A 20,912-nucleotide genomic window follows, 5' to 3' on the forward strand; every position below is an offset into this window, starting at 1 on the left:
AATCAATGAAGAGGAGCTGTCTTGGTATCCATCACCCATAGTTCATGTTCATTGTAGCAATGATTCTAACATTGTGCTCAGGTGCAACAAATAGTCACAAGATCACTCCAGGTTTATACTAACAAGGATTGTAAGACCTTGAGAAATCTGGAGTTGAAACTAAAAGCTTCTTCACGTTTCCTTCTAATTTTTCCTTTCCTTGTTCTCGTAAAATCAAGTAAAAAATTAACATGTTTCTCATCCTTGCCTGCTTCCTTTTCCCCGCCCACCACCTTTCTTCATTTTTTAAATCATAGATGTACAATATATTTTGTCTTGTTGTATTTTCCAGCAAAATTGTAGCTATGTATTATGCAAGTTTATAATCCTGTAGAAAGGATGAGGGCTCCTTTGGACTTAGAAGTATGAGCAAAACAGTTGAGAAAATGGTGGAATTCATCTGCCACCTTAGAAATCTACCATCTTGAGTGGAAAAAAAGGGCCGCCTCTTTTTGTTTTTCTCAAAAATTCATGACAAGAAACTTATTTATTTGGCCTGAGATACTAAATGTAACTTTTGTTTCCATTGTTTTCACAGCACTGTAACAAAATCAAACAACAGAGTTTCACCATTGTCATTGGAATATGAGAAATGTTTTCTTAGGGTTTTGATTTTCGTTTCATTCATAAAATTTTTACTTTTTTATCAAAAAAATGAAAATGTAAACGAATATGAAAACAAGCAAGATCATTTCGGTGTTCTCCAAATTCTCTTATCCTTCAGTGTCAGGTCAGCGTCCCTGTACATAAATGCTGAGTAGTTTGAATTTGTGCAGCATATCTTACTGTTTACTCTGTATTGTAATGATGATCTTATTTGATGGAATAACCCTGCCAAAATGTTTGTTCAAGTTAAATAATTAAAACAAACCGGGAAGGCAGATTTAAGAATTCTAGTATTCACATGGAAATGGCATCAGATTGCAAGTGATCATGGTTCACATTTTTCATTCCAGAGAGTGAGGCAAATTGTGCACCTAGCTTAGAGAGGCATGTGATCTAAAGAAATAATAGTACCGGAGTGTTATATAATGCATGTATCTACCAACAATTAGGTACTCAAGGCGCTGGTAATTAGGTCTATTTTTAAAGACAGGTAAATGAAATTTATGAGAAATATGAGACCCATTATGTAGCACCTTTATAAAGGGTATACAAGGTGCTGCGGTGCATATTGCAGCCTCTGCCAGAAACACCGGGGCAAACCCCTTCTCTTAGCGATAAGTGTTATGTGGTTCTTTAACATGCTTTACACAACACACGGGACCTGTGGCTTTACGTCCCATCCGAAGGATGAAGCAATAATGGTAAAGTGCCTTGCTCAAGAGCACAAGGACAATGTTCCCCGTCAGGATTCGAAACCCATGTACCACGGCACACAAGTCAAACACAGTAACCATTGGACCACAGCCCCCCAATGAAAAGAAAAGAAAGAACATGAATAAACATGACTTTTCATTGAAGCGATGAATATTCAAAACTTGAAATTCCTCATTTGTGTTATGATATCTTTGTACACAAGAAGGTCATTTTGTTTCGATGACGTACGAAAATGTATGTACATTTGTTCTAGAATCACGCTTGCAATTGTTAACTCTGCAAACTTAGATTGCTGATGTTACAAAAACGTGCCCGCCAACATTTTGTGAGTTCACTTTTTAGTCGCAGTCTCATCTTGAGATGCTGGATCAGTGATTGACCAATGAGTATATTTTTAACCGGAGGACGTGGACTCTATAACATCGCCATGTTGTGCTATAAGGGAGGCAATCATATAGAGTTGCAGGCAATTTGAGGATCTGGTGGCCGAACACTTTGAGTCGTGGATAGAGGTTGAAAAAGAGTGAAACATGTGGACGTCGGTAGATGAATTTTTTTTAAAAAAGGAATTTGGTTTGATGAATATGAGAGATTGATGTAGAAGGGAATCATAATCTGGTTTGTTGCTATTTATACTTTTTCTTCATGTTTACCTCAATCTCTATATATTTACCTGTCCTTCTTTACTTAACCCCCTACATTATGAACTTCATGAGGAGCCTTCCGAGTCATTCCATGTGAAATAACTCAAAAAATATAATAAGAATAAGACGTATTGCTATGGAACTCTGATCATACATTATATGGATCATTTACATGACTGCACATTAACTAAACAGCATCAACTCATAAAGTAAAATGCGGATAAGCCCATACTCTGTTCATCAAACAGAATAGACCTCTACTTAAGTTTAGTTGTTTGTGTCACACATTGACTCGTCCACTGTTTTCTGTTCTCCAAAGGTTTGCTGAAACATGGCCGAGACTGGGCCTCCATTTCCAAATCCGTCGGTACCAAGACAGAAGCTCAGTGCAAGAACTTCTACTTCAACTACAAGAGGAAATTCAACCTGGAGCAAATCCTGGAGGAGCACAACAGGAAAGCCAAGGTATGCTGATTGTAGCAAGGCCCTGCAAGCAATTTTTTTTTCGTAGGCGGGATGCTCCAAAGTCATGCATAATTCAGTTTTCCTTTGAATCGTCGCAAGATACTTAGGTTGTCATTCTCTTTTTTCCTTTAAAATAAAATTAACGATAAATTCAGAGAAGAAAAACAGTCGCTGAAAGTGAGCAGCGACGACGTGGATTCGAACCAGGGATCTTAGTATCCATAGCCCATCTCGCTAGGCTACTGTGTGGTAGCTCAACGACATCCATACTGGTTGACTATTAAAAAAAAACAACAATGCTCTTGATATCATTCTTCTGTTTCATGAATAAACATACTGGCCCAATCAAAACTATTGAATTATTCATGACTTTCCCTTTGTGGCTCATTTGAAAATTTGTAATACAAAGCCGTATCCTCTCTGAGTGATCCCTGTTTGCTATTTCCCTGGTCTGCATCGTGACTTCGGACATAATCTCTGTCTACATGGCATACACAGGTTTATGGCTTCTGGTAGTGCCCTTTGAACAAAGATATTGACGAATTGGGGAACCGCCAACATAGGCCTAGATAGCTCAGTTGGTAGAGCACTGGAACGGTAATTTGGAGGTTTCAGATTCAAACCCGGCTCAGTCAATTTCTTTGTTCAACTTTTCAGAAAAACGTTTACAATCCAAAAAAAAACCAATTGTGACTCGAAGCGAAAGTTTTCCAGCAATATATGGACGAACTGCAGATGTAGAAAAATGGGAAATTTCAGCAATGATGGGAACATTACATTCATTGTGCATGTCGGCAAATTTGGAAAACATATGAAGGCGACAACTCAGGAAGACCGTTTGCCTTTGTGGCCAGTCTTCACCAACGTTGGTGGCAAACAGTCGGTCCCACTTTTACAGATGTTGCCAACGTTATGGTACAATGTAGCTTTGTACATTTTGTTTCTTTTTGGAAGCACTGCAGGTGTTAATCACACAATTGAAAGTTTAGGTTGTGTACGGTGAAGAATGGAATATAGGACAAATTTGAAGATTCACCATGGGAAGTGATTTCTCCGATCATAATATTGAGTTGAACATTATTTCTTTTCGTTTCCTGGCGACAGTCGGAGCATACTGTCAGAAACATGGAGTTGTTAGTTCCGATACTTCTAAAAACCATCTCTCTTTTCTTAATTAGTCATTTAAAGGTTTAGCCAAAAAAAAGCAAAATATGAGGCAATTTTAAATTGAAAGGGTGAGTCAAAGTTACTTGTAGTACTTGAAAATATTACAGAGTGAAATGATACGCTTTATTCTTTTATAGGTGGAAAGGGAACATCGCATCTCCACGACAGAAAGTACCGTTTCCACGCTGACGGCCATGTCGGATGACGATGATGATTCCATGATGTTCAGCGACGAAGACAACGATGCTGATAATGACTTGGGGAGCTCAGACACTGACAGCGCCAGCGAGAACGAAGGAGATGGCTTGCCCAGAAAGCCTAAGAAAGGAGGCGGAGGAGAGGTGGATCTTGGAGCAGCTCAGCCGATGGAGGTGGGAGCTCCTAGTGGAGGGTCTGGGATGGCTCCGAGTAGCGCCGGTGGGGACAACAAGGGGAGTTTACCGGACACAGGGCATGACAAAAACCAGTCGGGAAACGACAAGGGTGGTGGTAGGGCAAGCGAACAACAAGAGGGGGCCAGACGCGAGGTTGCAAACCCCGAACAACAACCAAAACAGCAGCAGATGGTAGACGCTGACGCTGCTAAGAAGCCGACATCGGAATCGCAGCAACCTCCTGGTCCATCCTCTCAACCCGACAGGTCATCTCTGACATCAGAGATGCCGTCAACCCATGCCGAACTCCCCCCGGGACCGACCCTCACTTCGTCGCGCCCGCGTGATGATGACGACTCCAGCGCTACCTGCAGTGCAGACGAAGATGTGGAAGCCGTGGTTATCCAAGAACCGACCAACTCATCAATGATGCCACTGACTCGCAGAGCCCTGGAGAGTCAAGGACAGGGAGGCGACAAAGTCTCCTCAAGCGACGAGAAGCGATACATCCGCTCACTCCACCAGCTTCCAACCAGCAGAGAGCGATTAGGAGAACTCTCCTCCTCATCGCAACCTCCATCCCAGCCGCCAGCTCAGGCCCTACAGGAACGTAGGCAATCTAGGGTGGAGGCCCCTGGGGATGCCACCAGCTCGGGGAAGCCTAACCAGACCCTGGCCGAGTATCTCGGAATGGAAGGCAAGGTCAATAACATCAAGGATTTGATTGACTCAGCCATTGACAGGCATCTTGGTAGGTGTTGACTTTATCTTCTCAATGAATTTCAAGTATTCAAATTTCTGGAGAAATTCTCACCATAATGCAGTTTATAAGAAATTTGGTAAATATACAAGACACATCACCTCATGATAGCCCAACACACATTAACCCACTGCGCACGGGAAGCGGTCATGGCCGCGGCCGCTAATCCTCATTGGAATGCAGTTGCCAGCTGTGGTATGCCGTGGCACACGTCTAGTGGGTAGTTCCACAGCTGCTGCTTTTGTGCAGTCCCGCTACCACACAAAGGCTGTGCAGTCATGCGGGCCACTTGCTCTATGTGTGGAGGAATGTCCCCATTATAACCCGTCCTTAAGGGGTTAAAGATGGGTCAGTTGACAAACCCTGGTAAGGAGGTTCTTCAATTGATGTCATGTAACACTATCTTTATACACAGGATTTTTTTTAAGTTTCATAATTTTTATAGTCAAAGATAAAAAATCTAAAAACCAGTATAGACCATGCCGAGCACGCTAACAACTCTATCACGAAGGCCCCCTTCAATGGTGAAAGCATTGTGCTAGCTATTGTTCAGATCATCCTTTACGGCACAGTTGCTTTGCACAATTATGCAATTGCATGCATGATGGTTTCTCCATTGAAGGGGGGCTTGTGAGCGTACAGTGAATCATGTGCCCAAATTCGTCTATAATACCTGTTTTGGTGCTTAAAAGGGTCCATGACATGACATTTTCTGAGGAACACATAATATTGTGCAACTTTCTACTCCTCTTAATGTATGTGACATCCCTTTTTGGTTAATTTTATTGAAAGGTGCACTTCTTTAAACATTTTTTTTTAATTCCCATGCTTTTCCAGACAACTGAGGATATTGTTGCAGTGATGTCATTTCAGGAAGACACTGTTCGGTTTAGGCAATTTCTGTTCAGATTTTGAACTCCCAAATGTGCTCATTGAAAACATTTGTGAGAAAGTTTGCTCACTAGATTACTGTCATGTACTGACACATCAACGAATCGGCAAAGAAAAGGAAATTGATGACGGCAAAACATCCAAAATTCTGGCAACTTTTGATGCTGAAATAGCTATAACATTGAGATTTCTGCCTGAAATGGCATCAGACCTTTGATCATGAATATAAATATGGAAATTTGCATTCGCATTAAAACCAAAAAGGCACCAAAGTACCCTTAAAATGTCCAAATGATAATTGAAAATAAGGTTAAATGGGACACAAAGGTGCATTTTTAAGGATTGCATTAAACAAATTACATTGCATGGGCCCTTTAAATTACACGTGCCTGAAATGGCACTGTTTCATGTGATGATTTCATGACTCAAGTTTCTTTTAATCCTCTTTTTGTGTCCAGGAAATTCCTCCACTGCTAGTTCTCCCGGCCAGCAGGACTCGGTGACAAGCAACCCTTCGAGTCTCTCCGATCCCCGTCGGAGTCCAGCATCTGCCAAGGACCCCAAGGATTCCCAAGAAGGCCGCCGCTCCTCAGAGAGCATGTACAGAGACATGCACTCGGGGCGCAGCTCCTCCTGGGCAGACTCCAGCGACAGCAAAGACCGTCGGCCGTCTGTGTCTAGAGCAGACCCTGGCATGGCGTACGTCTCGCCCCACATCTCCCACACATCTCAAGTCCATCAGAGAACCCAACAACAGCAACAGAAGCAGCTACAGGATAGGGATGTCTATGAAGTGGGAAGCAGCCACCCGGATATACCCAGTATGAGGTACCCAAGTGGAGCCATCGGTCGGGCGTTGTACCCAGGCACCCGCTACCAACGAGACGCCCATGGAGAGATCTACCCAGACCGGGATCAACACCCTCATGTCTCCTCCCCTCCTGGAGCCCGGCCGGCCAGGTCTGGTTCCCCATTTGCCCTGGTACCCATGGACAGGGTTTCGCAGTCGCAGCAGCAGCTCCGGCCTAACCCGCTTCTCAGACCCACGAAGGGGAACGTGCCACCACCCCCTCCGCTGATCAACAAGTTATCACCCAAGGCCATCAAGACTGAGAAGCCATCCCCGCTAGGCCAGCCCCACAGTGGATCTATCACACAGGGTACTCCCATTAACTTCTCCACAGCAGGCAACCCTCCCACAAGGTGCGTTTGAGAGTTGTAGTCGAGTCTAGAACAAATCCATCACAAGTCAAATCACAAGTCAATATCAAGTTTGGTCCCAAGTATAGGGGGGGGGTGAACAAGGAATGCCTTTGTCTCTTGGGGTGCTATGGTCCAAGTGTTACAATATTTGACTCATGTGTCGTGGTACGTGGGTTGGAACTGTGACAGGGAACATGGTGCTTGTGTCCTTGGGCACGACACTTAACTGCAATTGCCTCCCTCCACCCAGGAGTGTAAATGGGTACATGTGAAGGTAGAGGCCAGGATGCGCTGATCTCGAGCTGCTGCAGGGTCTCATTCCTGATGAACAGGGATAATAATTGTAAAGCACTTTGAAACCTTAGGTATAGAGCACTATATAAGCACCACATTGTTAATTAAAAAGCTGAAAGGTTTTTTTATAATGAAGCTGAATACTGCTGTTTATGCTTTACCCGGCAAACAGTAACCTATACAGTCATTTTGCAATGCATAGTTTTGGCTGAATCTCACATGGAATATCCACTCTTTCTCCAGTCGATACGAGAGACCCCCAGCGGGCTATGACGGCCTCCTTGTCAAGGGCCAGCCGTCAGCGACATCCCCACGGCAGGAGGGGGTAGCAGGTGGAGGGGGTTCCATTACCCAGGGCACACCCATCAACAGAGGGGGACGGGAGATGGCAGGGTCTATCATGAGGGGGACACCGATGCAATCCCAGTCCCACGAACCCTCCGGATCTAAAGGTATGCATCTGGTGCGAGAATGGGGTGACAAATAATTTTTAGTGTAAAGAATTGTTGGTTCTTAGATAATCTGTGTTTATGGTTTAGTGACGTTTTGGACAGGACATAATCCAGCATAACTGTATGAACTGTTAAAAAAATGTTCTGACCCATTCATTTTTAACCTTAACGTAACAGATATATTCAATATATTTGCACATGTCCTTTTTGTATCGTTACTGCCTCAAAAGCTTCCCATCATTTTGATGTATCGCAAAGCTTTCCCATAGTTTTTGATGCGATTATTGTGATAAAAGCTGCAGTGGAGGTAAAAATGATAGTACCATTGAGTTATCGCTCCATGACTGTACCATCGGTAAACTAAATGGTTGTAGGCAATTCAGTTTTCTCCAACACAACAAAGCCGGAGAACAAATGATATTAACTTTCCCCCTGAAATCTATATGTGGGTCACAGAAGGGACTATTGGCATGACTAGGACCCTCAACAGCTCGTAGATTTATGAGCTGGAGATGACCGTTGCTCATTTGACCCTTGTAAAAGTCAGACCTGTACTCATTGCCCGAGGATAATGGCATTGTGGGGGAGTTTCTAGACAGTTGTGAAAAATGCCAAAGTGTGTATGGTTTGATGACTAGTAAAGACTGCCAAAGTGTATGAATTGAAGAAAACGTGTACAAAACCCACAACCTTTAATGTGACCTAACATAACGCCTGATTACGTCATCGTGACGAAAATCTCTGGCATACATCTTCAGGTGGTGGCCCAAGTTTGTGCCAAGTCTGAAGTTGACCGGATTTACGAAAGTTCCAAAGTGCTTTGGTGGAAGGAGAGGAGTCTGAAAAAAAGGGGGAAGGAAAAAAGATTACGGATTTACAAAAGTGCCAAAGTGAGTGGGTAGAAAGAGAGGAGTCTGACAAAAAAGGGGGAAGGAAAAAAGAAAATTTCAACGAAAACAAGAGCTGTTTCGGAGGGAGCTAATATTTTCCCTGGATATATTTTCCCTGACCCTTTCTGCCTTCTCTAGATTCCAGAGTTAACCATGAGAGTCAACGAACCACTCCCAGCGGTTACGAAGCGGGCACATCGAGGAGTACCCCGGTCTCCTATGAAGGGGACCGGCCACGGGTCACCCAGGCAACCTCCCGTCACGATCAACTCATGCATCGCAGTATATATGAAAACGCATTGGCTAGAGGGTCACCGGTGTATGTGGATACCAGTGGAACTGTACGAGGTATGCGTGACTGACACTTGTCACAAGTTATCATCTATTTTTGTTAAAGTTCAACAAAGAATTTGACTGGAGTGCGGTTTGAACGTGTTACACGTACCTCTGATTGCTGTGCGGTACTCTACCACCTGAGCTATCCAGCCCTATGTTGGTGGTTCCTCATTTTGTCAATGTCTTTGTTCAAGGGGCACTATTCAGAAGCCATTAACACATATATGCCATGTAGCCAGGGATCACGCCCTAAGTCATAATCAGCTGCAAACATGGGAAGTAACAAACAAGGATCTTTCAGAGAGGATGCAGCTTTTTTGTTACAGTTTACAGTCTACTTGTAGATTTTTTAATAGTCGCATTAAATATCCAGATGAAGTTGTAGACAAGATTATCCACAGTGAGCCCATTGTATTAGACATTAGTCTCAGAATGGTTGACAACTTTCCCAGAATCTTTACACCGTTAGGTTATCATCACTGTTTACAAATTCATAACACCATTGTGGGAAGATTTGAGGACAGTTGTTCCGAGTTCTGGCTATTAACAGATCAATTTGTCTACAAATATCCCAGATATTTATATCATTCCTCAAAACCCTCCTATGTAAACATGCATTTTCAATGCACGCACAATGAAAAACCTGTAATTTTGTTGAAATTGTTTTAAACAAGGCTCCATTTTTTTGGGAGATAAAATGACATCAGAAAAAGATATTTTTGCTATTTTGGGGTTTCTATATTATTTTGAGTGACATCATTTAACAATCACAACTTCACTGAGATAACAACCATTATACTTGTACAATGAATGGGATTTAGAGAAATGTAAAATATAAGATTGAACTGAGATTTGAAGGTTTGCATGGTGGAAAGATACTAAGACAAGATAAGTTTGTGCTGACACCATGTGAATAAATCTCTTTTGTGAGTATGTGTGGTTCTGAAAAGAACCGGAGGGACTCAACGTTTCGAACAGTATGCTCTGCCCGTCGTCAGGAGAATGAGGGATTCCAACAATAATGCCATGATTCTCACGCCTCACCGCACCCATCCTTATAACATCGCATCATGATTCTCACGCCTCACCGCACCCATCCTTATAACATCGCATCATCGTTGGAATCCCTCATTCTCCTGACGACGGGCAGAGCATACTGTTCGAAACGTTGAGTCCCTCTGGTTCTTTTCAAAACCACACATACTCATAAGATTGAAAATTTGGTTTTACTGAAACTCTTTTAACGGAAACTCTTGCAGCAACCAACCCATTTGAGCGTCCCATGCCCCACATGGATCCATCAGCATTATACCTGGCACACCAACAGCAACGGGATTACATGAATCTGATGGCCAGATCAAGTCAGCCAGACACAACGTCCTTCAACAGCTCCAAGGAAACACTAGCCGGTATGTCAGGAGAATACTCACCCACTCCATATCGGTCACACTAATTAACCCTTCTGGTCGTTTGCATTTCAAGTTTTGCTTGAACTTTTTGGCCCATAGAGTTAGTTTAGAGTTAGTAAGGGTGGCGTCTAAACACGCTAATCCCTCGTGCCTTTTGTACACACACACAAAGTCTGTGAAGTCTGTGGAGGCGGACCGTGTGTTGATCTTGAATTGGCCGTTGTGCACAGTCTATTGTTGTTCAATTTACGCTCAAGTGCACACTGCGGAGTGTTGAAACGTATGAGGTTTCAGCAAGAAATATCGTACAAATGCTGTTGAAATGACTCTTGTGAATCAGTATTTGTGGCGTTGAGCTGTACGTCAGAAGTTGGCTGGAAGATTTTGCCTTTTGCGAAAATCGAAATTTTCGGCAACAATAATCCCGGCACGAAGTGTTAGGCTCAGGGGCAAGCAGGCAGATTCTGTCACGTTTCACTGCTCTTCAAACTGCAATGTTTTAGGCAGTGCTGTTTGACACTCACATCCATCCTGAAATAATAATGTCGATATTCCAATTCATTATTCATATCTTTTACTATGCAGGTGATTTTGCAACGGCAAAGCAAATGAGCATGCGGACCTCCACAATTGCAGGTACTTGCATACTTGAGTTTCTATTTATAACGAAAAAGTAGTTCAGCATTTTTGGGGGAAAGGGACCAGTGCCTGGATTGATCGGTTGTTCAAAGGTTACAGGTTCCAATCCTGTTTGTAGTACTCAAGTTGAATTCATAGAACGCCATAATGTCAGAAGAACATGGCCATAGCCAGCTCTTTAACCAAAACCTTCATGCACAGAAAACAATGAAGCAGATATGGTCTTTGATGAAAGAAACAAGTTATGACTATTTTAATAAAAAAAATCACAAAATTCAGCTGTCCTCTACTGAGCATTTACCATTCTACGAACTGATGAATACCCTTTAAATACAATGAAACGTGGACGTCTTCTGACCTCCATGAGTGAACGAAAACTTGCAAAGGAAAACAGACAAAAATGGCAATCAGTATTTCAGAAAAAAAAAGAGTTGTCTTGTTCCTTTTATTCAAAACACAAAATCTGACAGTAAAGAGTATGTTGCAGTCTCGACTCAAATGATTAAAATCTCATTTGTATTTGAATGCTTGTGTGTAATCTGTAATTCTCACTCAGCTCAATAGCTTCCAATGGCATTCCATGGACATCTATAAAAAAATAAGTTCTTTTAAAAAGTAAAACATGCATAACCTCTGAAAGCATGGATCAATTTCAGTAATCTTTTCTTGTGCAGATGAGTGGAAGAACATGCTCTTTTAAGACACACTTCAATGGTGCCCCAAATTTGATTGCTTTTTAAGTAAAAACAAACTTTGATCCAGGTCATTTTCTTTTTGACTCACCCTACACAGTGGACTAGATCTAGCCCATTGGTTATTAGCGTTGCAGGGTAATCCTATTTTACACTTCTAGAGTAAAATGAGACTAAGCAAGTCTCTTTCACAAGTTACAGTCAGTCAGTGCACAAAGGACTGTAGGCTTGCACCTTTTGGACCATCAAAAATTCTAATGAATGCAAAATGCTTTTTCTGTGTGTTCTCTTGCTGTTGTCATTTTATACGTGTCTGTGTGTGTGTTTCAGTTCACTGTAAGTTCGGTCATCAATCTGAACCAAACTTAAAAGGCGGTCTGTGGAGAGAAGGCCGACGTCCAAAAAATCCTTTCCAATATAGATATTTACGAGGTCTCTGGAGATCTCAGCTCAGTATTACTAATGACTCTAACATGTGGGCCTTTCCACACTAAAGGGGTTCAATAGTGTGACGTGGGATTGGGAAATAAAGCAGGATAATAATATCAAGTTGTTTGTCCTATTTTCCACTTCTACATTCCCAGCCCATTGTTGAGTATTGTGCTTTTAAAGAATTTAAGACTTTCTTGACAAGATATTTATGCTCACAGTGCTACGTACATAACAAGGACAGAAAGTTTGCCAGGGGAATGGCGCAAGTTTTACTGTGTGTAATCTTTCTGTGTGTAATCTTGTTGTCATTTTATACAATTTTTTAGGGGACTATGCAACAGCCAAACAGATGAGCCAACAGCAACAGCAGCAACAGCAGCAGCAACAACAACAGCAGCAACAGCAGCAGCAGCAGTTGCCGCATCAACTGGTAGGCCAGCCAATCACTCCACAGATGGCACAGCAGATCAGCCAATCAGTGGCCCAGCGTGGCAGCCAGTACCCACCAACCACCACCAAGGATTCCAGACTGTCTCCTAGACGAGAGTCACCCATGTCTAAGAACTTTCCTCCAGGACAGCAACATGTCTTAGATCCACAGATCCAGCAACAGATGCTGCAACAATATGCACAGGTAGGAATCGGGGGAATCTTTTCCTAAAGACTTCAGTTCTAGAGTTGCGCTGAACCAAATTGTTCCAACGAGTTAGATTCATTACAGGAACAGTTCAACATTTGAAAAAGATAGAAACGACTGTATCCAAAGATCAACTTTCACTGTATTTTTGCAACAGCTCTCAGAGTCTAGAATTCCCATTTGACACTGAAATCTGTTTGAATCAAGAAGAGTTACTCCTAATGCATGTTGGTTCAGCAGGATTCTGGACTGCTAGTCTGAAACATTGGTAATTCTGCTTAATACTTGGAACTTCCCAGATTTTTTAATAATCCTGCACTGTGCAGTAAACTGTTTGGCACATGTTCTATACATGTACGTCAACTTTCAAGTCTCGAAGACATTAATTAGTGGCAGGGCTATACCTTCCACAATCCTACTGCGAAGTTCCAGAAGGATTTGGAAGCATCTTGGATAGTGAGGGTTAACACATATTCTTTATTAAGTTTGGTAGATTACTGGTGAGATTTTTTTTTCTGCCACAATTGGGTTTTAGGTGCTTTTGATTCTTGTCAGACTGTGCTGCCCAAAAATGCCAGCTACGTAAACCTTTGGTAGCAAACATCCTGTAGATGATAATTCTGCATTTGAGTGTTGTTTTTCTTTTTAAACACGTACAAGTAAATGTAATTCAGTCCACTTGAATTAATTTAGTTTTTAATATGAACTGGTTTGTGATTGATTTGAGATTTGGATTTCCTTTTCTGTCCCTACAGAGTGGACAGATTGTCTACCTGCCCTATTTCCCCCCGGGTCATTCCCACATACTAGCTCATCAGCACTACCCAGGGGGTATCCCCTCCCCCCACCACCCCCACCCCTCCATCAGTCCCCACACCACGCAGGCACACCCGTCATCCCAACACCCTGCCCACAGCGACCGACGCACAACCTCTCCAATGCAGCAGCAGCAGCAGCAGCAGCAGAGAGAAGTCACGTCACCGGCTGAACACTACGCCCAGCAGCAAGCCGTGAATTTATCCCACAGATGGCCTGCGCCTCCAAGTGTGGGTGCCGTGCGCTTCAAGCTCCCACCCAGGGGTTCCAGCCCGGGTGCCCATCCGGGCTCGGGGGTGCACCCTGTCACCCATCCGGGTTCCTTCCCATCAACATGCTCCCATCCTGCAACCGCTGCTCATAGCATCACTACAGTCCACCCGGCCTACTCCGCCCATCTCTCCGGTGCCCATATGGTGGGTAGCAGCCACCCAGGAGCCCATCACATGAGAGGTACAATGGGTGGGAGCATCATGACGGGGACACCCATCAGGCCTCCACCCAGTATCACCTCGGGAACACCCAATCCAGAGCTGAGGGAGGAAACGCCAAGAAGTCGAGCAGAAAGCACTTCAGGTATGTAGGCTTCTTAGTGCATTCTTGAATACAAATGCAAAGGAACCCAATATAGTATTTATCTTATTATTTACTTGTTTGGTTTAAAAGGGCACCAATACAATACTTCAATAATTTAAAATAAATTAGTTACAATGGTTATCACAAAATATTTGGGGGAAAAAACAAGGAATGGTATGAGTTTTAAAAAAGAATTTTCCAGACTTTTATTGCAGTTCACTGCCTTAATTTGATGAAATTTAAACTATAAACATAATTGAAATCAAGGTGATTTCATTTTCATTTCATTTCATCAAAATTTATTTCCAGTTCCATCAATCAATAGCAATACAATGTATATAAATAAATAGAAGAGGAGGATTTGGAGCACAGCCAAAAAAGCACAGCTCGTGTTAGGGAGTGCCCATACAATTACAAACACTACAGTACAGACTGAATTGACAAAACACAAACAGTACATATTAAATACGCAAAACGAATACATACACGATTCCAGTGGTTGATCCAACGGTGAAAAAGAAAAGAAAATATTTAATAAGGATGGATATGATAGTAGAAATTAAAATTAAAAAATCACTTTTGAAGAGGGTAAAACGTAAGATTACGTTGAAAACTGAATAAGCTGCGACTATTCCTGAGACTTGCAGACAAATCACAATCCATTCTAGTGAAGTGGCCCAGAGTGCCTTATACAGTCGACTCTCGTTATGAAGAACTTTTTTGGACCCAGCCAAATTGTTTCTTATATCAGAATTTTGTATTAAGAGGAACATCAGTCCCATTCATTGTGCACATAAATGCACAGTCGGGACCAAGGCTTTATGTTTGTTATAACCAGAATTTTGTATTAACAGAGTTTGTACTAACGAGAGTCGACTGTACTGTGTTTAAAGGCAGATGTCCTGAACTTGGAGATATGCAGTAGGGAAGATGACCTAGTATTATAGCTGTGTATATTATGATTAGGTTGAACCTAGCCCAGGTTGGACGACGTCTTCATTGCATTACGACTGACGTCCAGGGTATAAATTCTACCACCATGGCGAAACACATTTTTTTATAACACATTTTTTTCATATTTTTACCTGATGGAGGAAGCCGAAATTTTGTTTACATACATGTATTTCTTGTGTCCAGAATTGTGCAAATTAAGCCACAAATTTAGACGAAGATGGAACTTTTGATGAGAAACGGACGAGGTTGACGGAGCAAAATTAACAGGTGTGTCACATCTTGAAAGGGCGCCCTCTGACATCCAAACAAAACATGTTTATAATATCCTTGCTGCATTGGGGCACAGACCCTACTCAACTGGTTCATTGTTATAAATGATGCGTCTACTGTTCATGGTGCCATTTATCATGCAAAGAGTTACGTTTTCCTTTATTAAAATTGACAGGATCTGGTGGTAGCAAGTCTCCTGGTGCAGCTAGTGGTTCGGAAGCTTTTCGCACACTTGTCCATGTAGCTGCCTCAGCTGAAACACTTGGAACAGCACAGGAAAAAGGTGACCCAACTATAGAATGTACACTTCCATGTAGCAAGGATATTAAAAACACGTCTTGTTTGGGCTTTTGAACCAGTGTATAAATTGAATTATATAAATTGAATGTTTGTCTTTGATTTCAGAAGCAAGAAGACAGCAACAAGCCATTCATGAGAGTAGAGAGCGTGATGCCAGCTCCTCTAGCGAATCCCACGGCTATCCACGACGACCCTACTCAACTGGTTCCAGCCACTCGGGTCCAAGCCAAGAGCGGTGGATCTCTACGTCATCTGATAACCAGATGGCCCATCGGGAAGCTGCCCCGTCTGGAAGCAGTCGCTTGACGCCCAAGGGACGGGAATCAGAGAGTAAAGAGAGGAAGGAGGAGGTCAGACACAAGGAGCAACAGCAGAGAAACCACAATATGGAACGAGAAGCCTCAGCCATCTTTGCTGCTCTCTTTGAGAAGGACAAGCAGTCATCCCGGGTCTCAACTGAAGAGGACTCGGAGAGCTCCAGCCGCCCACTTACGGCGGCCAGTCTGATTGATGTGATCATCACACGCTCCATCAACCAACCCATGTTGGACAATCATGACCAAGGGACTGACTCGGACAGCGGTGATGGGTTGTCTGTTGGACCGAGCGTGGCTTCCTCCAAAGAGAAGTCCAGCAAGAATGTGTCCGACTCAGACTCGCTGCAGCCGGAGAATGGAGACAGTAATGCTGTACCCTCATCGTCAACAGAGCGTTCTCCAAGTTCAGGAAAGGATCCGAAGCACCAAGAGCAGGAGGCATCTGGAGAACAGCAGGAGAGGCCTCAGGAAAGCCTGGTCCCGGTGACTTCACCATCCCCACTTCCCATTACCCTGGCTGAACATATAGACACTATCATCTCCATGGACTACAATAAATCTGACCAGGTGAGTCAGGCATCTACATCAGCAGCCGCTTCTGCCACCGGAAGCTCATCCTTGAAGCGAGATCGTGTAAAGTCATCAGGTGTGGATACCACAGAAAGCCGGGAACAGGGACCATCCTCTAGCTCTCCTCGTGCTAGATACAGGACACCCGATAGTGAAGTCGGATCAACCAATGATGCAGCAAGGAGAAGCAGCCCGGTTGCCTCATCCCTGCAGAGTATCCATGGTGCTCGCAGCAGCAGCAGCAGTAGTGACTCCAGAATGAGGAATTCGGGATTGATGTCTTACGGTGGGCCTGCGGAACCGAGTGTCAATAGCTCCAAAGAAGGTAGTCCAAGAAGCAGGGCTGCCTCCACAGCTTCTGATATATCAAGTGCTTCTGCATCCCCAGCCAGTGCCAGACCGGACAGCTACTCCAACAGGGTTTCCTCCCAGTGGGGTTCACGTAAGGACCAAGAAGCGACATCTGCTGGTAGGGTCTCAAGGAGCTCATCGGAACAGAGTCGAGAGGCTTCACCAGTCAGTGTCAGTGATATGACTCCATCTGCTGTGTCTTGGCAGAGGAAGTATCAACAGGAAGGTAATGGAGCCGACAGCAGTGAGAATGCTACCAGAGGATCCCAGCCACGATTCAGGGTCCACAGCTCTCAGTCAACCTCCCCACACCAGCCAGAAAGCTGGGGAATGGCTGATTCCAACCGGCCACCATCCCGAGGTAGACGCAGGGACTCACCAAAGACCATTGTGGAGCCTGGATCAAGCTCCTCTTCTGTGCTGGATGCAGCCTCAAGCAGCGAAGACAGATCTCGTTTTACTCCTGGTCCTGTAGAGAGTGGAGTCAGCGATAGCCAACGGCAGCTCAGCAGCAGCCAATCAGGCCTCAAGTCCAGATCAGAAGCTGAGAGCTCTCGCAGCAACAACCCAGCTCCCCAGAGCACCTCTCATGAGTACAACTCAGATAGTCCTCTGCAACCTGCTGATAGTATGTCCCAAATGAGACAGTCTGTGATGGGTACAGCCCAATCAGTGGTGAATAGATCTCCAAAGAATGGACAACCTAGCATGCTTCCAAGCAGCAGTCAAGGTAGACAGCCTCAGAGGAAGGACACTGGCTTGTTCCGGTTTGATCTTCAGAAGTCCATCGACCGTATGATTGAATCTCAAGTGAGGATGGAGACACCATCCAGGATGGACCAGCAGGTCAGAATGGATGATTATGTGACGCGGCTTGTGGAGGCTGAGATGTCTAGCTCCCGGTCTTCTCCACAGCGCTGCGATAGCAGAGAGAGCACCAGCACGGCCGAGTCTGGTGCCCTGGAGGTGGATGAAAGCCGACTGTCTGATGTCTCAGACTTGGACAATCACGAGGCAGAATCAGTCCAGCAACCAAATGTCTCACAGCAGCGTCCTAGAGGTTCAAGCCCGAGACTGCCTTCCCGAGATAACAGGGATGGGGAAGCAGCTCCAAGTTCAACACCCGTTGATGGTGCTGCAAGGCTGAGTGTGGGCTCTTCAAGTGGAATTGGTAGTAACAGGGCATCAGGTGTTATCTCTCCAAATATAGCCGCACAGCCTCAGCTCGATCCCTCTAACCAACCAAGCCAATCAGTACCCACTTCCTCACCATCCCCTGTCTCTCACCAGGGTTTCCCAACCTCGGGCACCGGGCAGGCAGGGAACCAGTTTGCATATTCAGCCTTATCGTTCAGATCAGCGGCAGGAGTAGCCCCTGCTGCCTCCTCCTCTACAACAAGCTCCGCCCAGAACCATCTAGCCAACGTTCATCTCAGGATCCCCTCCCCCCACCTTGGACCCGCTAGGGGGCCATCACCAGTCCCTGGTCCAGGAATAGCTGGTGTTCGTGAGAGGGAACCAGCACCTTTGCTGTCCTCTCAGTACGAGACCTTATCAGATAGTGATTAACCTAGATAAGTAGGAGATTACAAATAGTGTTGTTTGTTAAGTTGTAGTCGTTATTATTGATTAGTGGAATCAATGACTTGGTAATTAATATTGATCTCCAAAGCTTACGGAGAACCTAAGACTGAAGTACGTTTATTTTATGTTTTTTTGTCAACTTTCTTACTGATATGCACATTTTTGTGATAAAAGATGGACTGACTTTTTAAACCATGCAAAAGATACTCTCTACAGAAGTACATGTACCATTCGTGGTGAGGTGTCTTTTTACAGACACATGGTTACAGGTTATTTGCAGAAAAATCTTTATTTGATCAGATTTAATATATCGCTAAACAAGTTTGCCCTGTTTTATTGCAGATTTACCATATTTGTAATAACCATCGCTGTACAAGAATGCGTTTCTTTGGGCTAAAAACAAAACGACTAAACAAAACCATTGATTCAAATTAAGAATCTAGCTTTATTTTGATCTTGACAATGAAAATATGATGCCAGTGTTTCGTGAAAAATTCTGTTAACCTTTGATTGTTACCCTTTCCTTGAGGAAAAAAAATGTCCAAGACATTTTGTCATTCATTTGTAATTTTGTTTTAGTTTTACTGTAGGAAAAAAAACTGTTAAAACATGTTTTTATTTAGACTTTTAGTTGTGTGTTAAAAGATTAGGAAAAAAATTGTCATTTTGATGAAAAGTGAATGTGGCTGCTTTTTAGTATTATGATAAGTTTGGTTGTTTTAAAAATAGCTTTTGATGGCAAGAATGCTCTGAAATTTTGGCTTGATATTCCAGAGCCATTGTATCACAAACCCTCCAGAATCAATCAAATTCTAACGCTTCTGTTTGATTGTTTTTGATGGTTTCAGGACGTTACAGCCAATTATTTTGCAAGACCATCATTCAATGAATTTTGGGTCCAAAGTGTGATATTTTTTTTGTTGTTCCTGTTACCGTGGTACTTTGTCATTTGCCATTCAAGTATCATGAATGACTTCAAACAATAAATTTATTTATTGGGTAGGTAGTTTGCTATTCATAACCACTCTTGGAGGACGACTGCATGAAGGAGTGCATCGGAATTATAAAATCACAGATGTTATATGTAACAGGGACAGGGAAAAAAAGTGGACCCCAAATTTATAGAATAACCCAATAACATAACGTGGGCATTGATGACGAGAGTTGGATTTTTGGGGACTTCCTTGTTGAAAATCATCCCTGTTCTCTTGTGAATATTGTGTGATCACAAGAATTGCCTAGGTTTAGGGTTAACTATTTGTTTTTGATGTTTAGCAAATTTTCCCTCCATAACTGGTTGGTTCTAAGTCCTCCCAAGTCAGTCGTAAGACGTCTCAAGTCACAAGCTCTTCATATGAAGAGGGGCAGCGTTCTCTGTTGCTTGCAACTTGCTGGTGACTTGAATTGTGATTGACTTTACAACTCTGGTTTTGAATTGGCCTAACATTAGCTGGTCACGCACACAAAAAGAAAATTAAAAAAATCATGACAGCAAATTTTGTGTTCGCACCCCCTGCCAAAAAAAAGACGTTTGGCTGTTGTGAGAGAAGTGTGTTATCTTATTACAGTGTCAATATGAGTGAAACTTTAGGCTGAAATCTGTAGGTTTAGAAAGCAAAAGTCGGTCCACTAACAAGAAGGGTCACTGAACGCAGTTTCTGATAGCATCGTGTTCGGTATGAAGGATGTACATAAAGTTGTACTGTTGTTTTGCAGCGCTCAAGTCTGCCTGTTCATATTAACTGGCGCTGCAATTTCTCTGAAACTTCAGTGTTAATGATAAGTGTAATGTATGACTGTATGAGTCTCGTTGTTACACAGTCATAGATGCACTCAGTCACTCACAAAGCACTTGTGTTACGAGTAAGCCACTAGGAAGTCGAATATGAGCAAGTTTCAGGACCATTTTAGTCAACTAGTGGTTTATTTGTGACTTAACCCTAACACCGCAAAAAAAGAAAGTCCATGCTCATGGGGGGGGGGGGGGGGGCAGGTCATAATTTTGAATCTGATCGTCTTTATAATGAAGTCATTTATGTAGACCTTTGGGAAATTTTGCTAGCTACATTTTGATACCCCATTGCGACCAAAGACTGTGAATCATCAAAGATTGACAATGGTTTATGAAAAATGATGCCGTTTGAAAAGTTGCAAATTTTAAGATTACGCGAGGAGAAATTGCTAAGCGCAAACACACATGCCCGTAATTGGCCCCTATCGACTGCACAATGCCCGGACAAAGCGCGGGTAATTCAATGCTCCCATGCATACAAGCACTGTGCGATCAATATTTTCTGCCGCTCATTTTGGGCAGTGTTACATTGTCACGCAGCAATTTCCACTTGCACACTCTTTAAATTTGCAACTTTTCAAACTGTGTCATTTTTCATAAACTGTTGTCAATGTTGGACGATTTACCTTCTTTGGTAGCAAAGGGGGTATTAAACTGTAGCTAACTTTCCCCAAAGGTCTATATAGATGATGTTAACACAAAACGATCAGATTCCAAAATAATTACCTCCTCCAATGA

At 43.2% G+C, this 20,912-nt stretch overlaps 1 protein-coding gene across 1 annotated transcript in view; it reads left to right on the top strand.

Moving 5' to 3' along the window:
• Positions 1–18,983, top strand: part of LOC119730004 (nuclear receptor corepressor 2-like) — a 29,981-nt gene extending 10,998 nt beyond the window's left edge. The window contains exons 3-13 of the mRNA XM_038202794.1: positions 2,323–2,468; positions 3,773–4,760; positions 6,119–6,863; positions 7,401–7,609; positions 8,638–8,847; positions 10,095–10,244; positions 10,830–10,880; positions 12,334–12,641; positions 13,400–14,036; positions 15,436–15,543; positions 15,666–18,983. Of these exons, the coding sequence (XP_038058722.1) occupies positions 2,323–2,468; positions 3,773–4,760; positions 6,119–6,863; positions 7,401–7,609; positions 8,638–8,847; positions 10,095–10,244; positions 10,830–10,880; positions 12,334–12,641; positions 13,400–14,036; positions 15,436–15,543; positions 15,666–18,367 (6,254 nt within the window). The 3' untranslated portion in view covers positions 18,368–18,983. The remainder of the gene's footprint in view (positions 1–2,322; positions 2,469–3,772; positions 4,761–6,118; positions 6,864–7,400; positions 7,610–8,637; positions 8,848–10,094; positions 10,245–10,829; positions 10,881–12,333; positions 12,642–13,399; positions 14,037–15,435; positions 15,544–15,665) is intronic.
• The last annotated feature ends 1,929 nt before the right edge of the window (positions 18,984–20,912 follow it).

This window comes from Patiria miniata, unplaced genomic scaffold (assembly GCF_015706575.1).
Source record: "Patiria miniata isolate m_02_andy unplaced genomic scaffold, ASM1570657v1 HiC_scaffold_22, whole genome shotgun sequence".
In the NCBI taxonomy this organism is placed as follows: Eukaryota; Metazoa; Echinodermata; class Asteroidea; order Valvatida; family Asterinidae; genus Patiria; species Patiria miniata.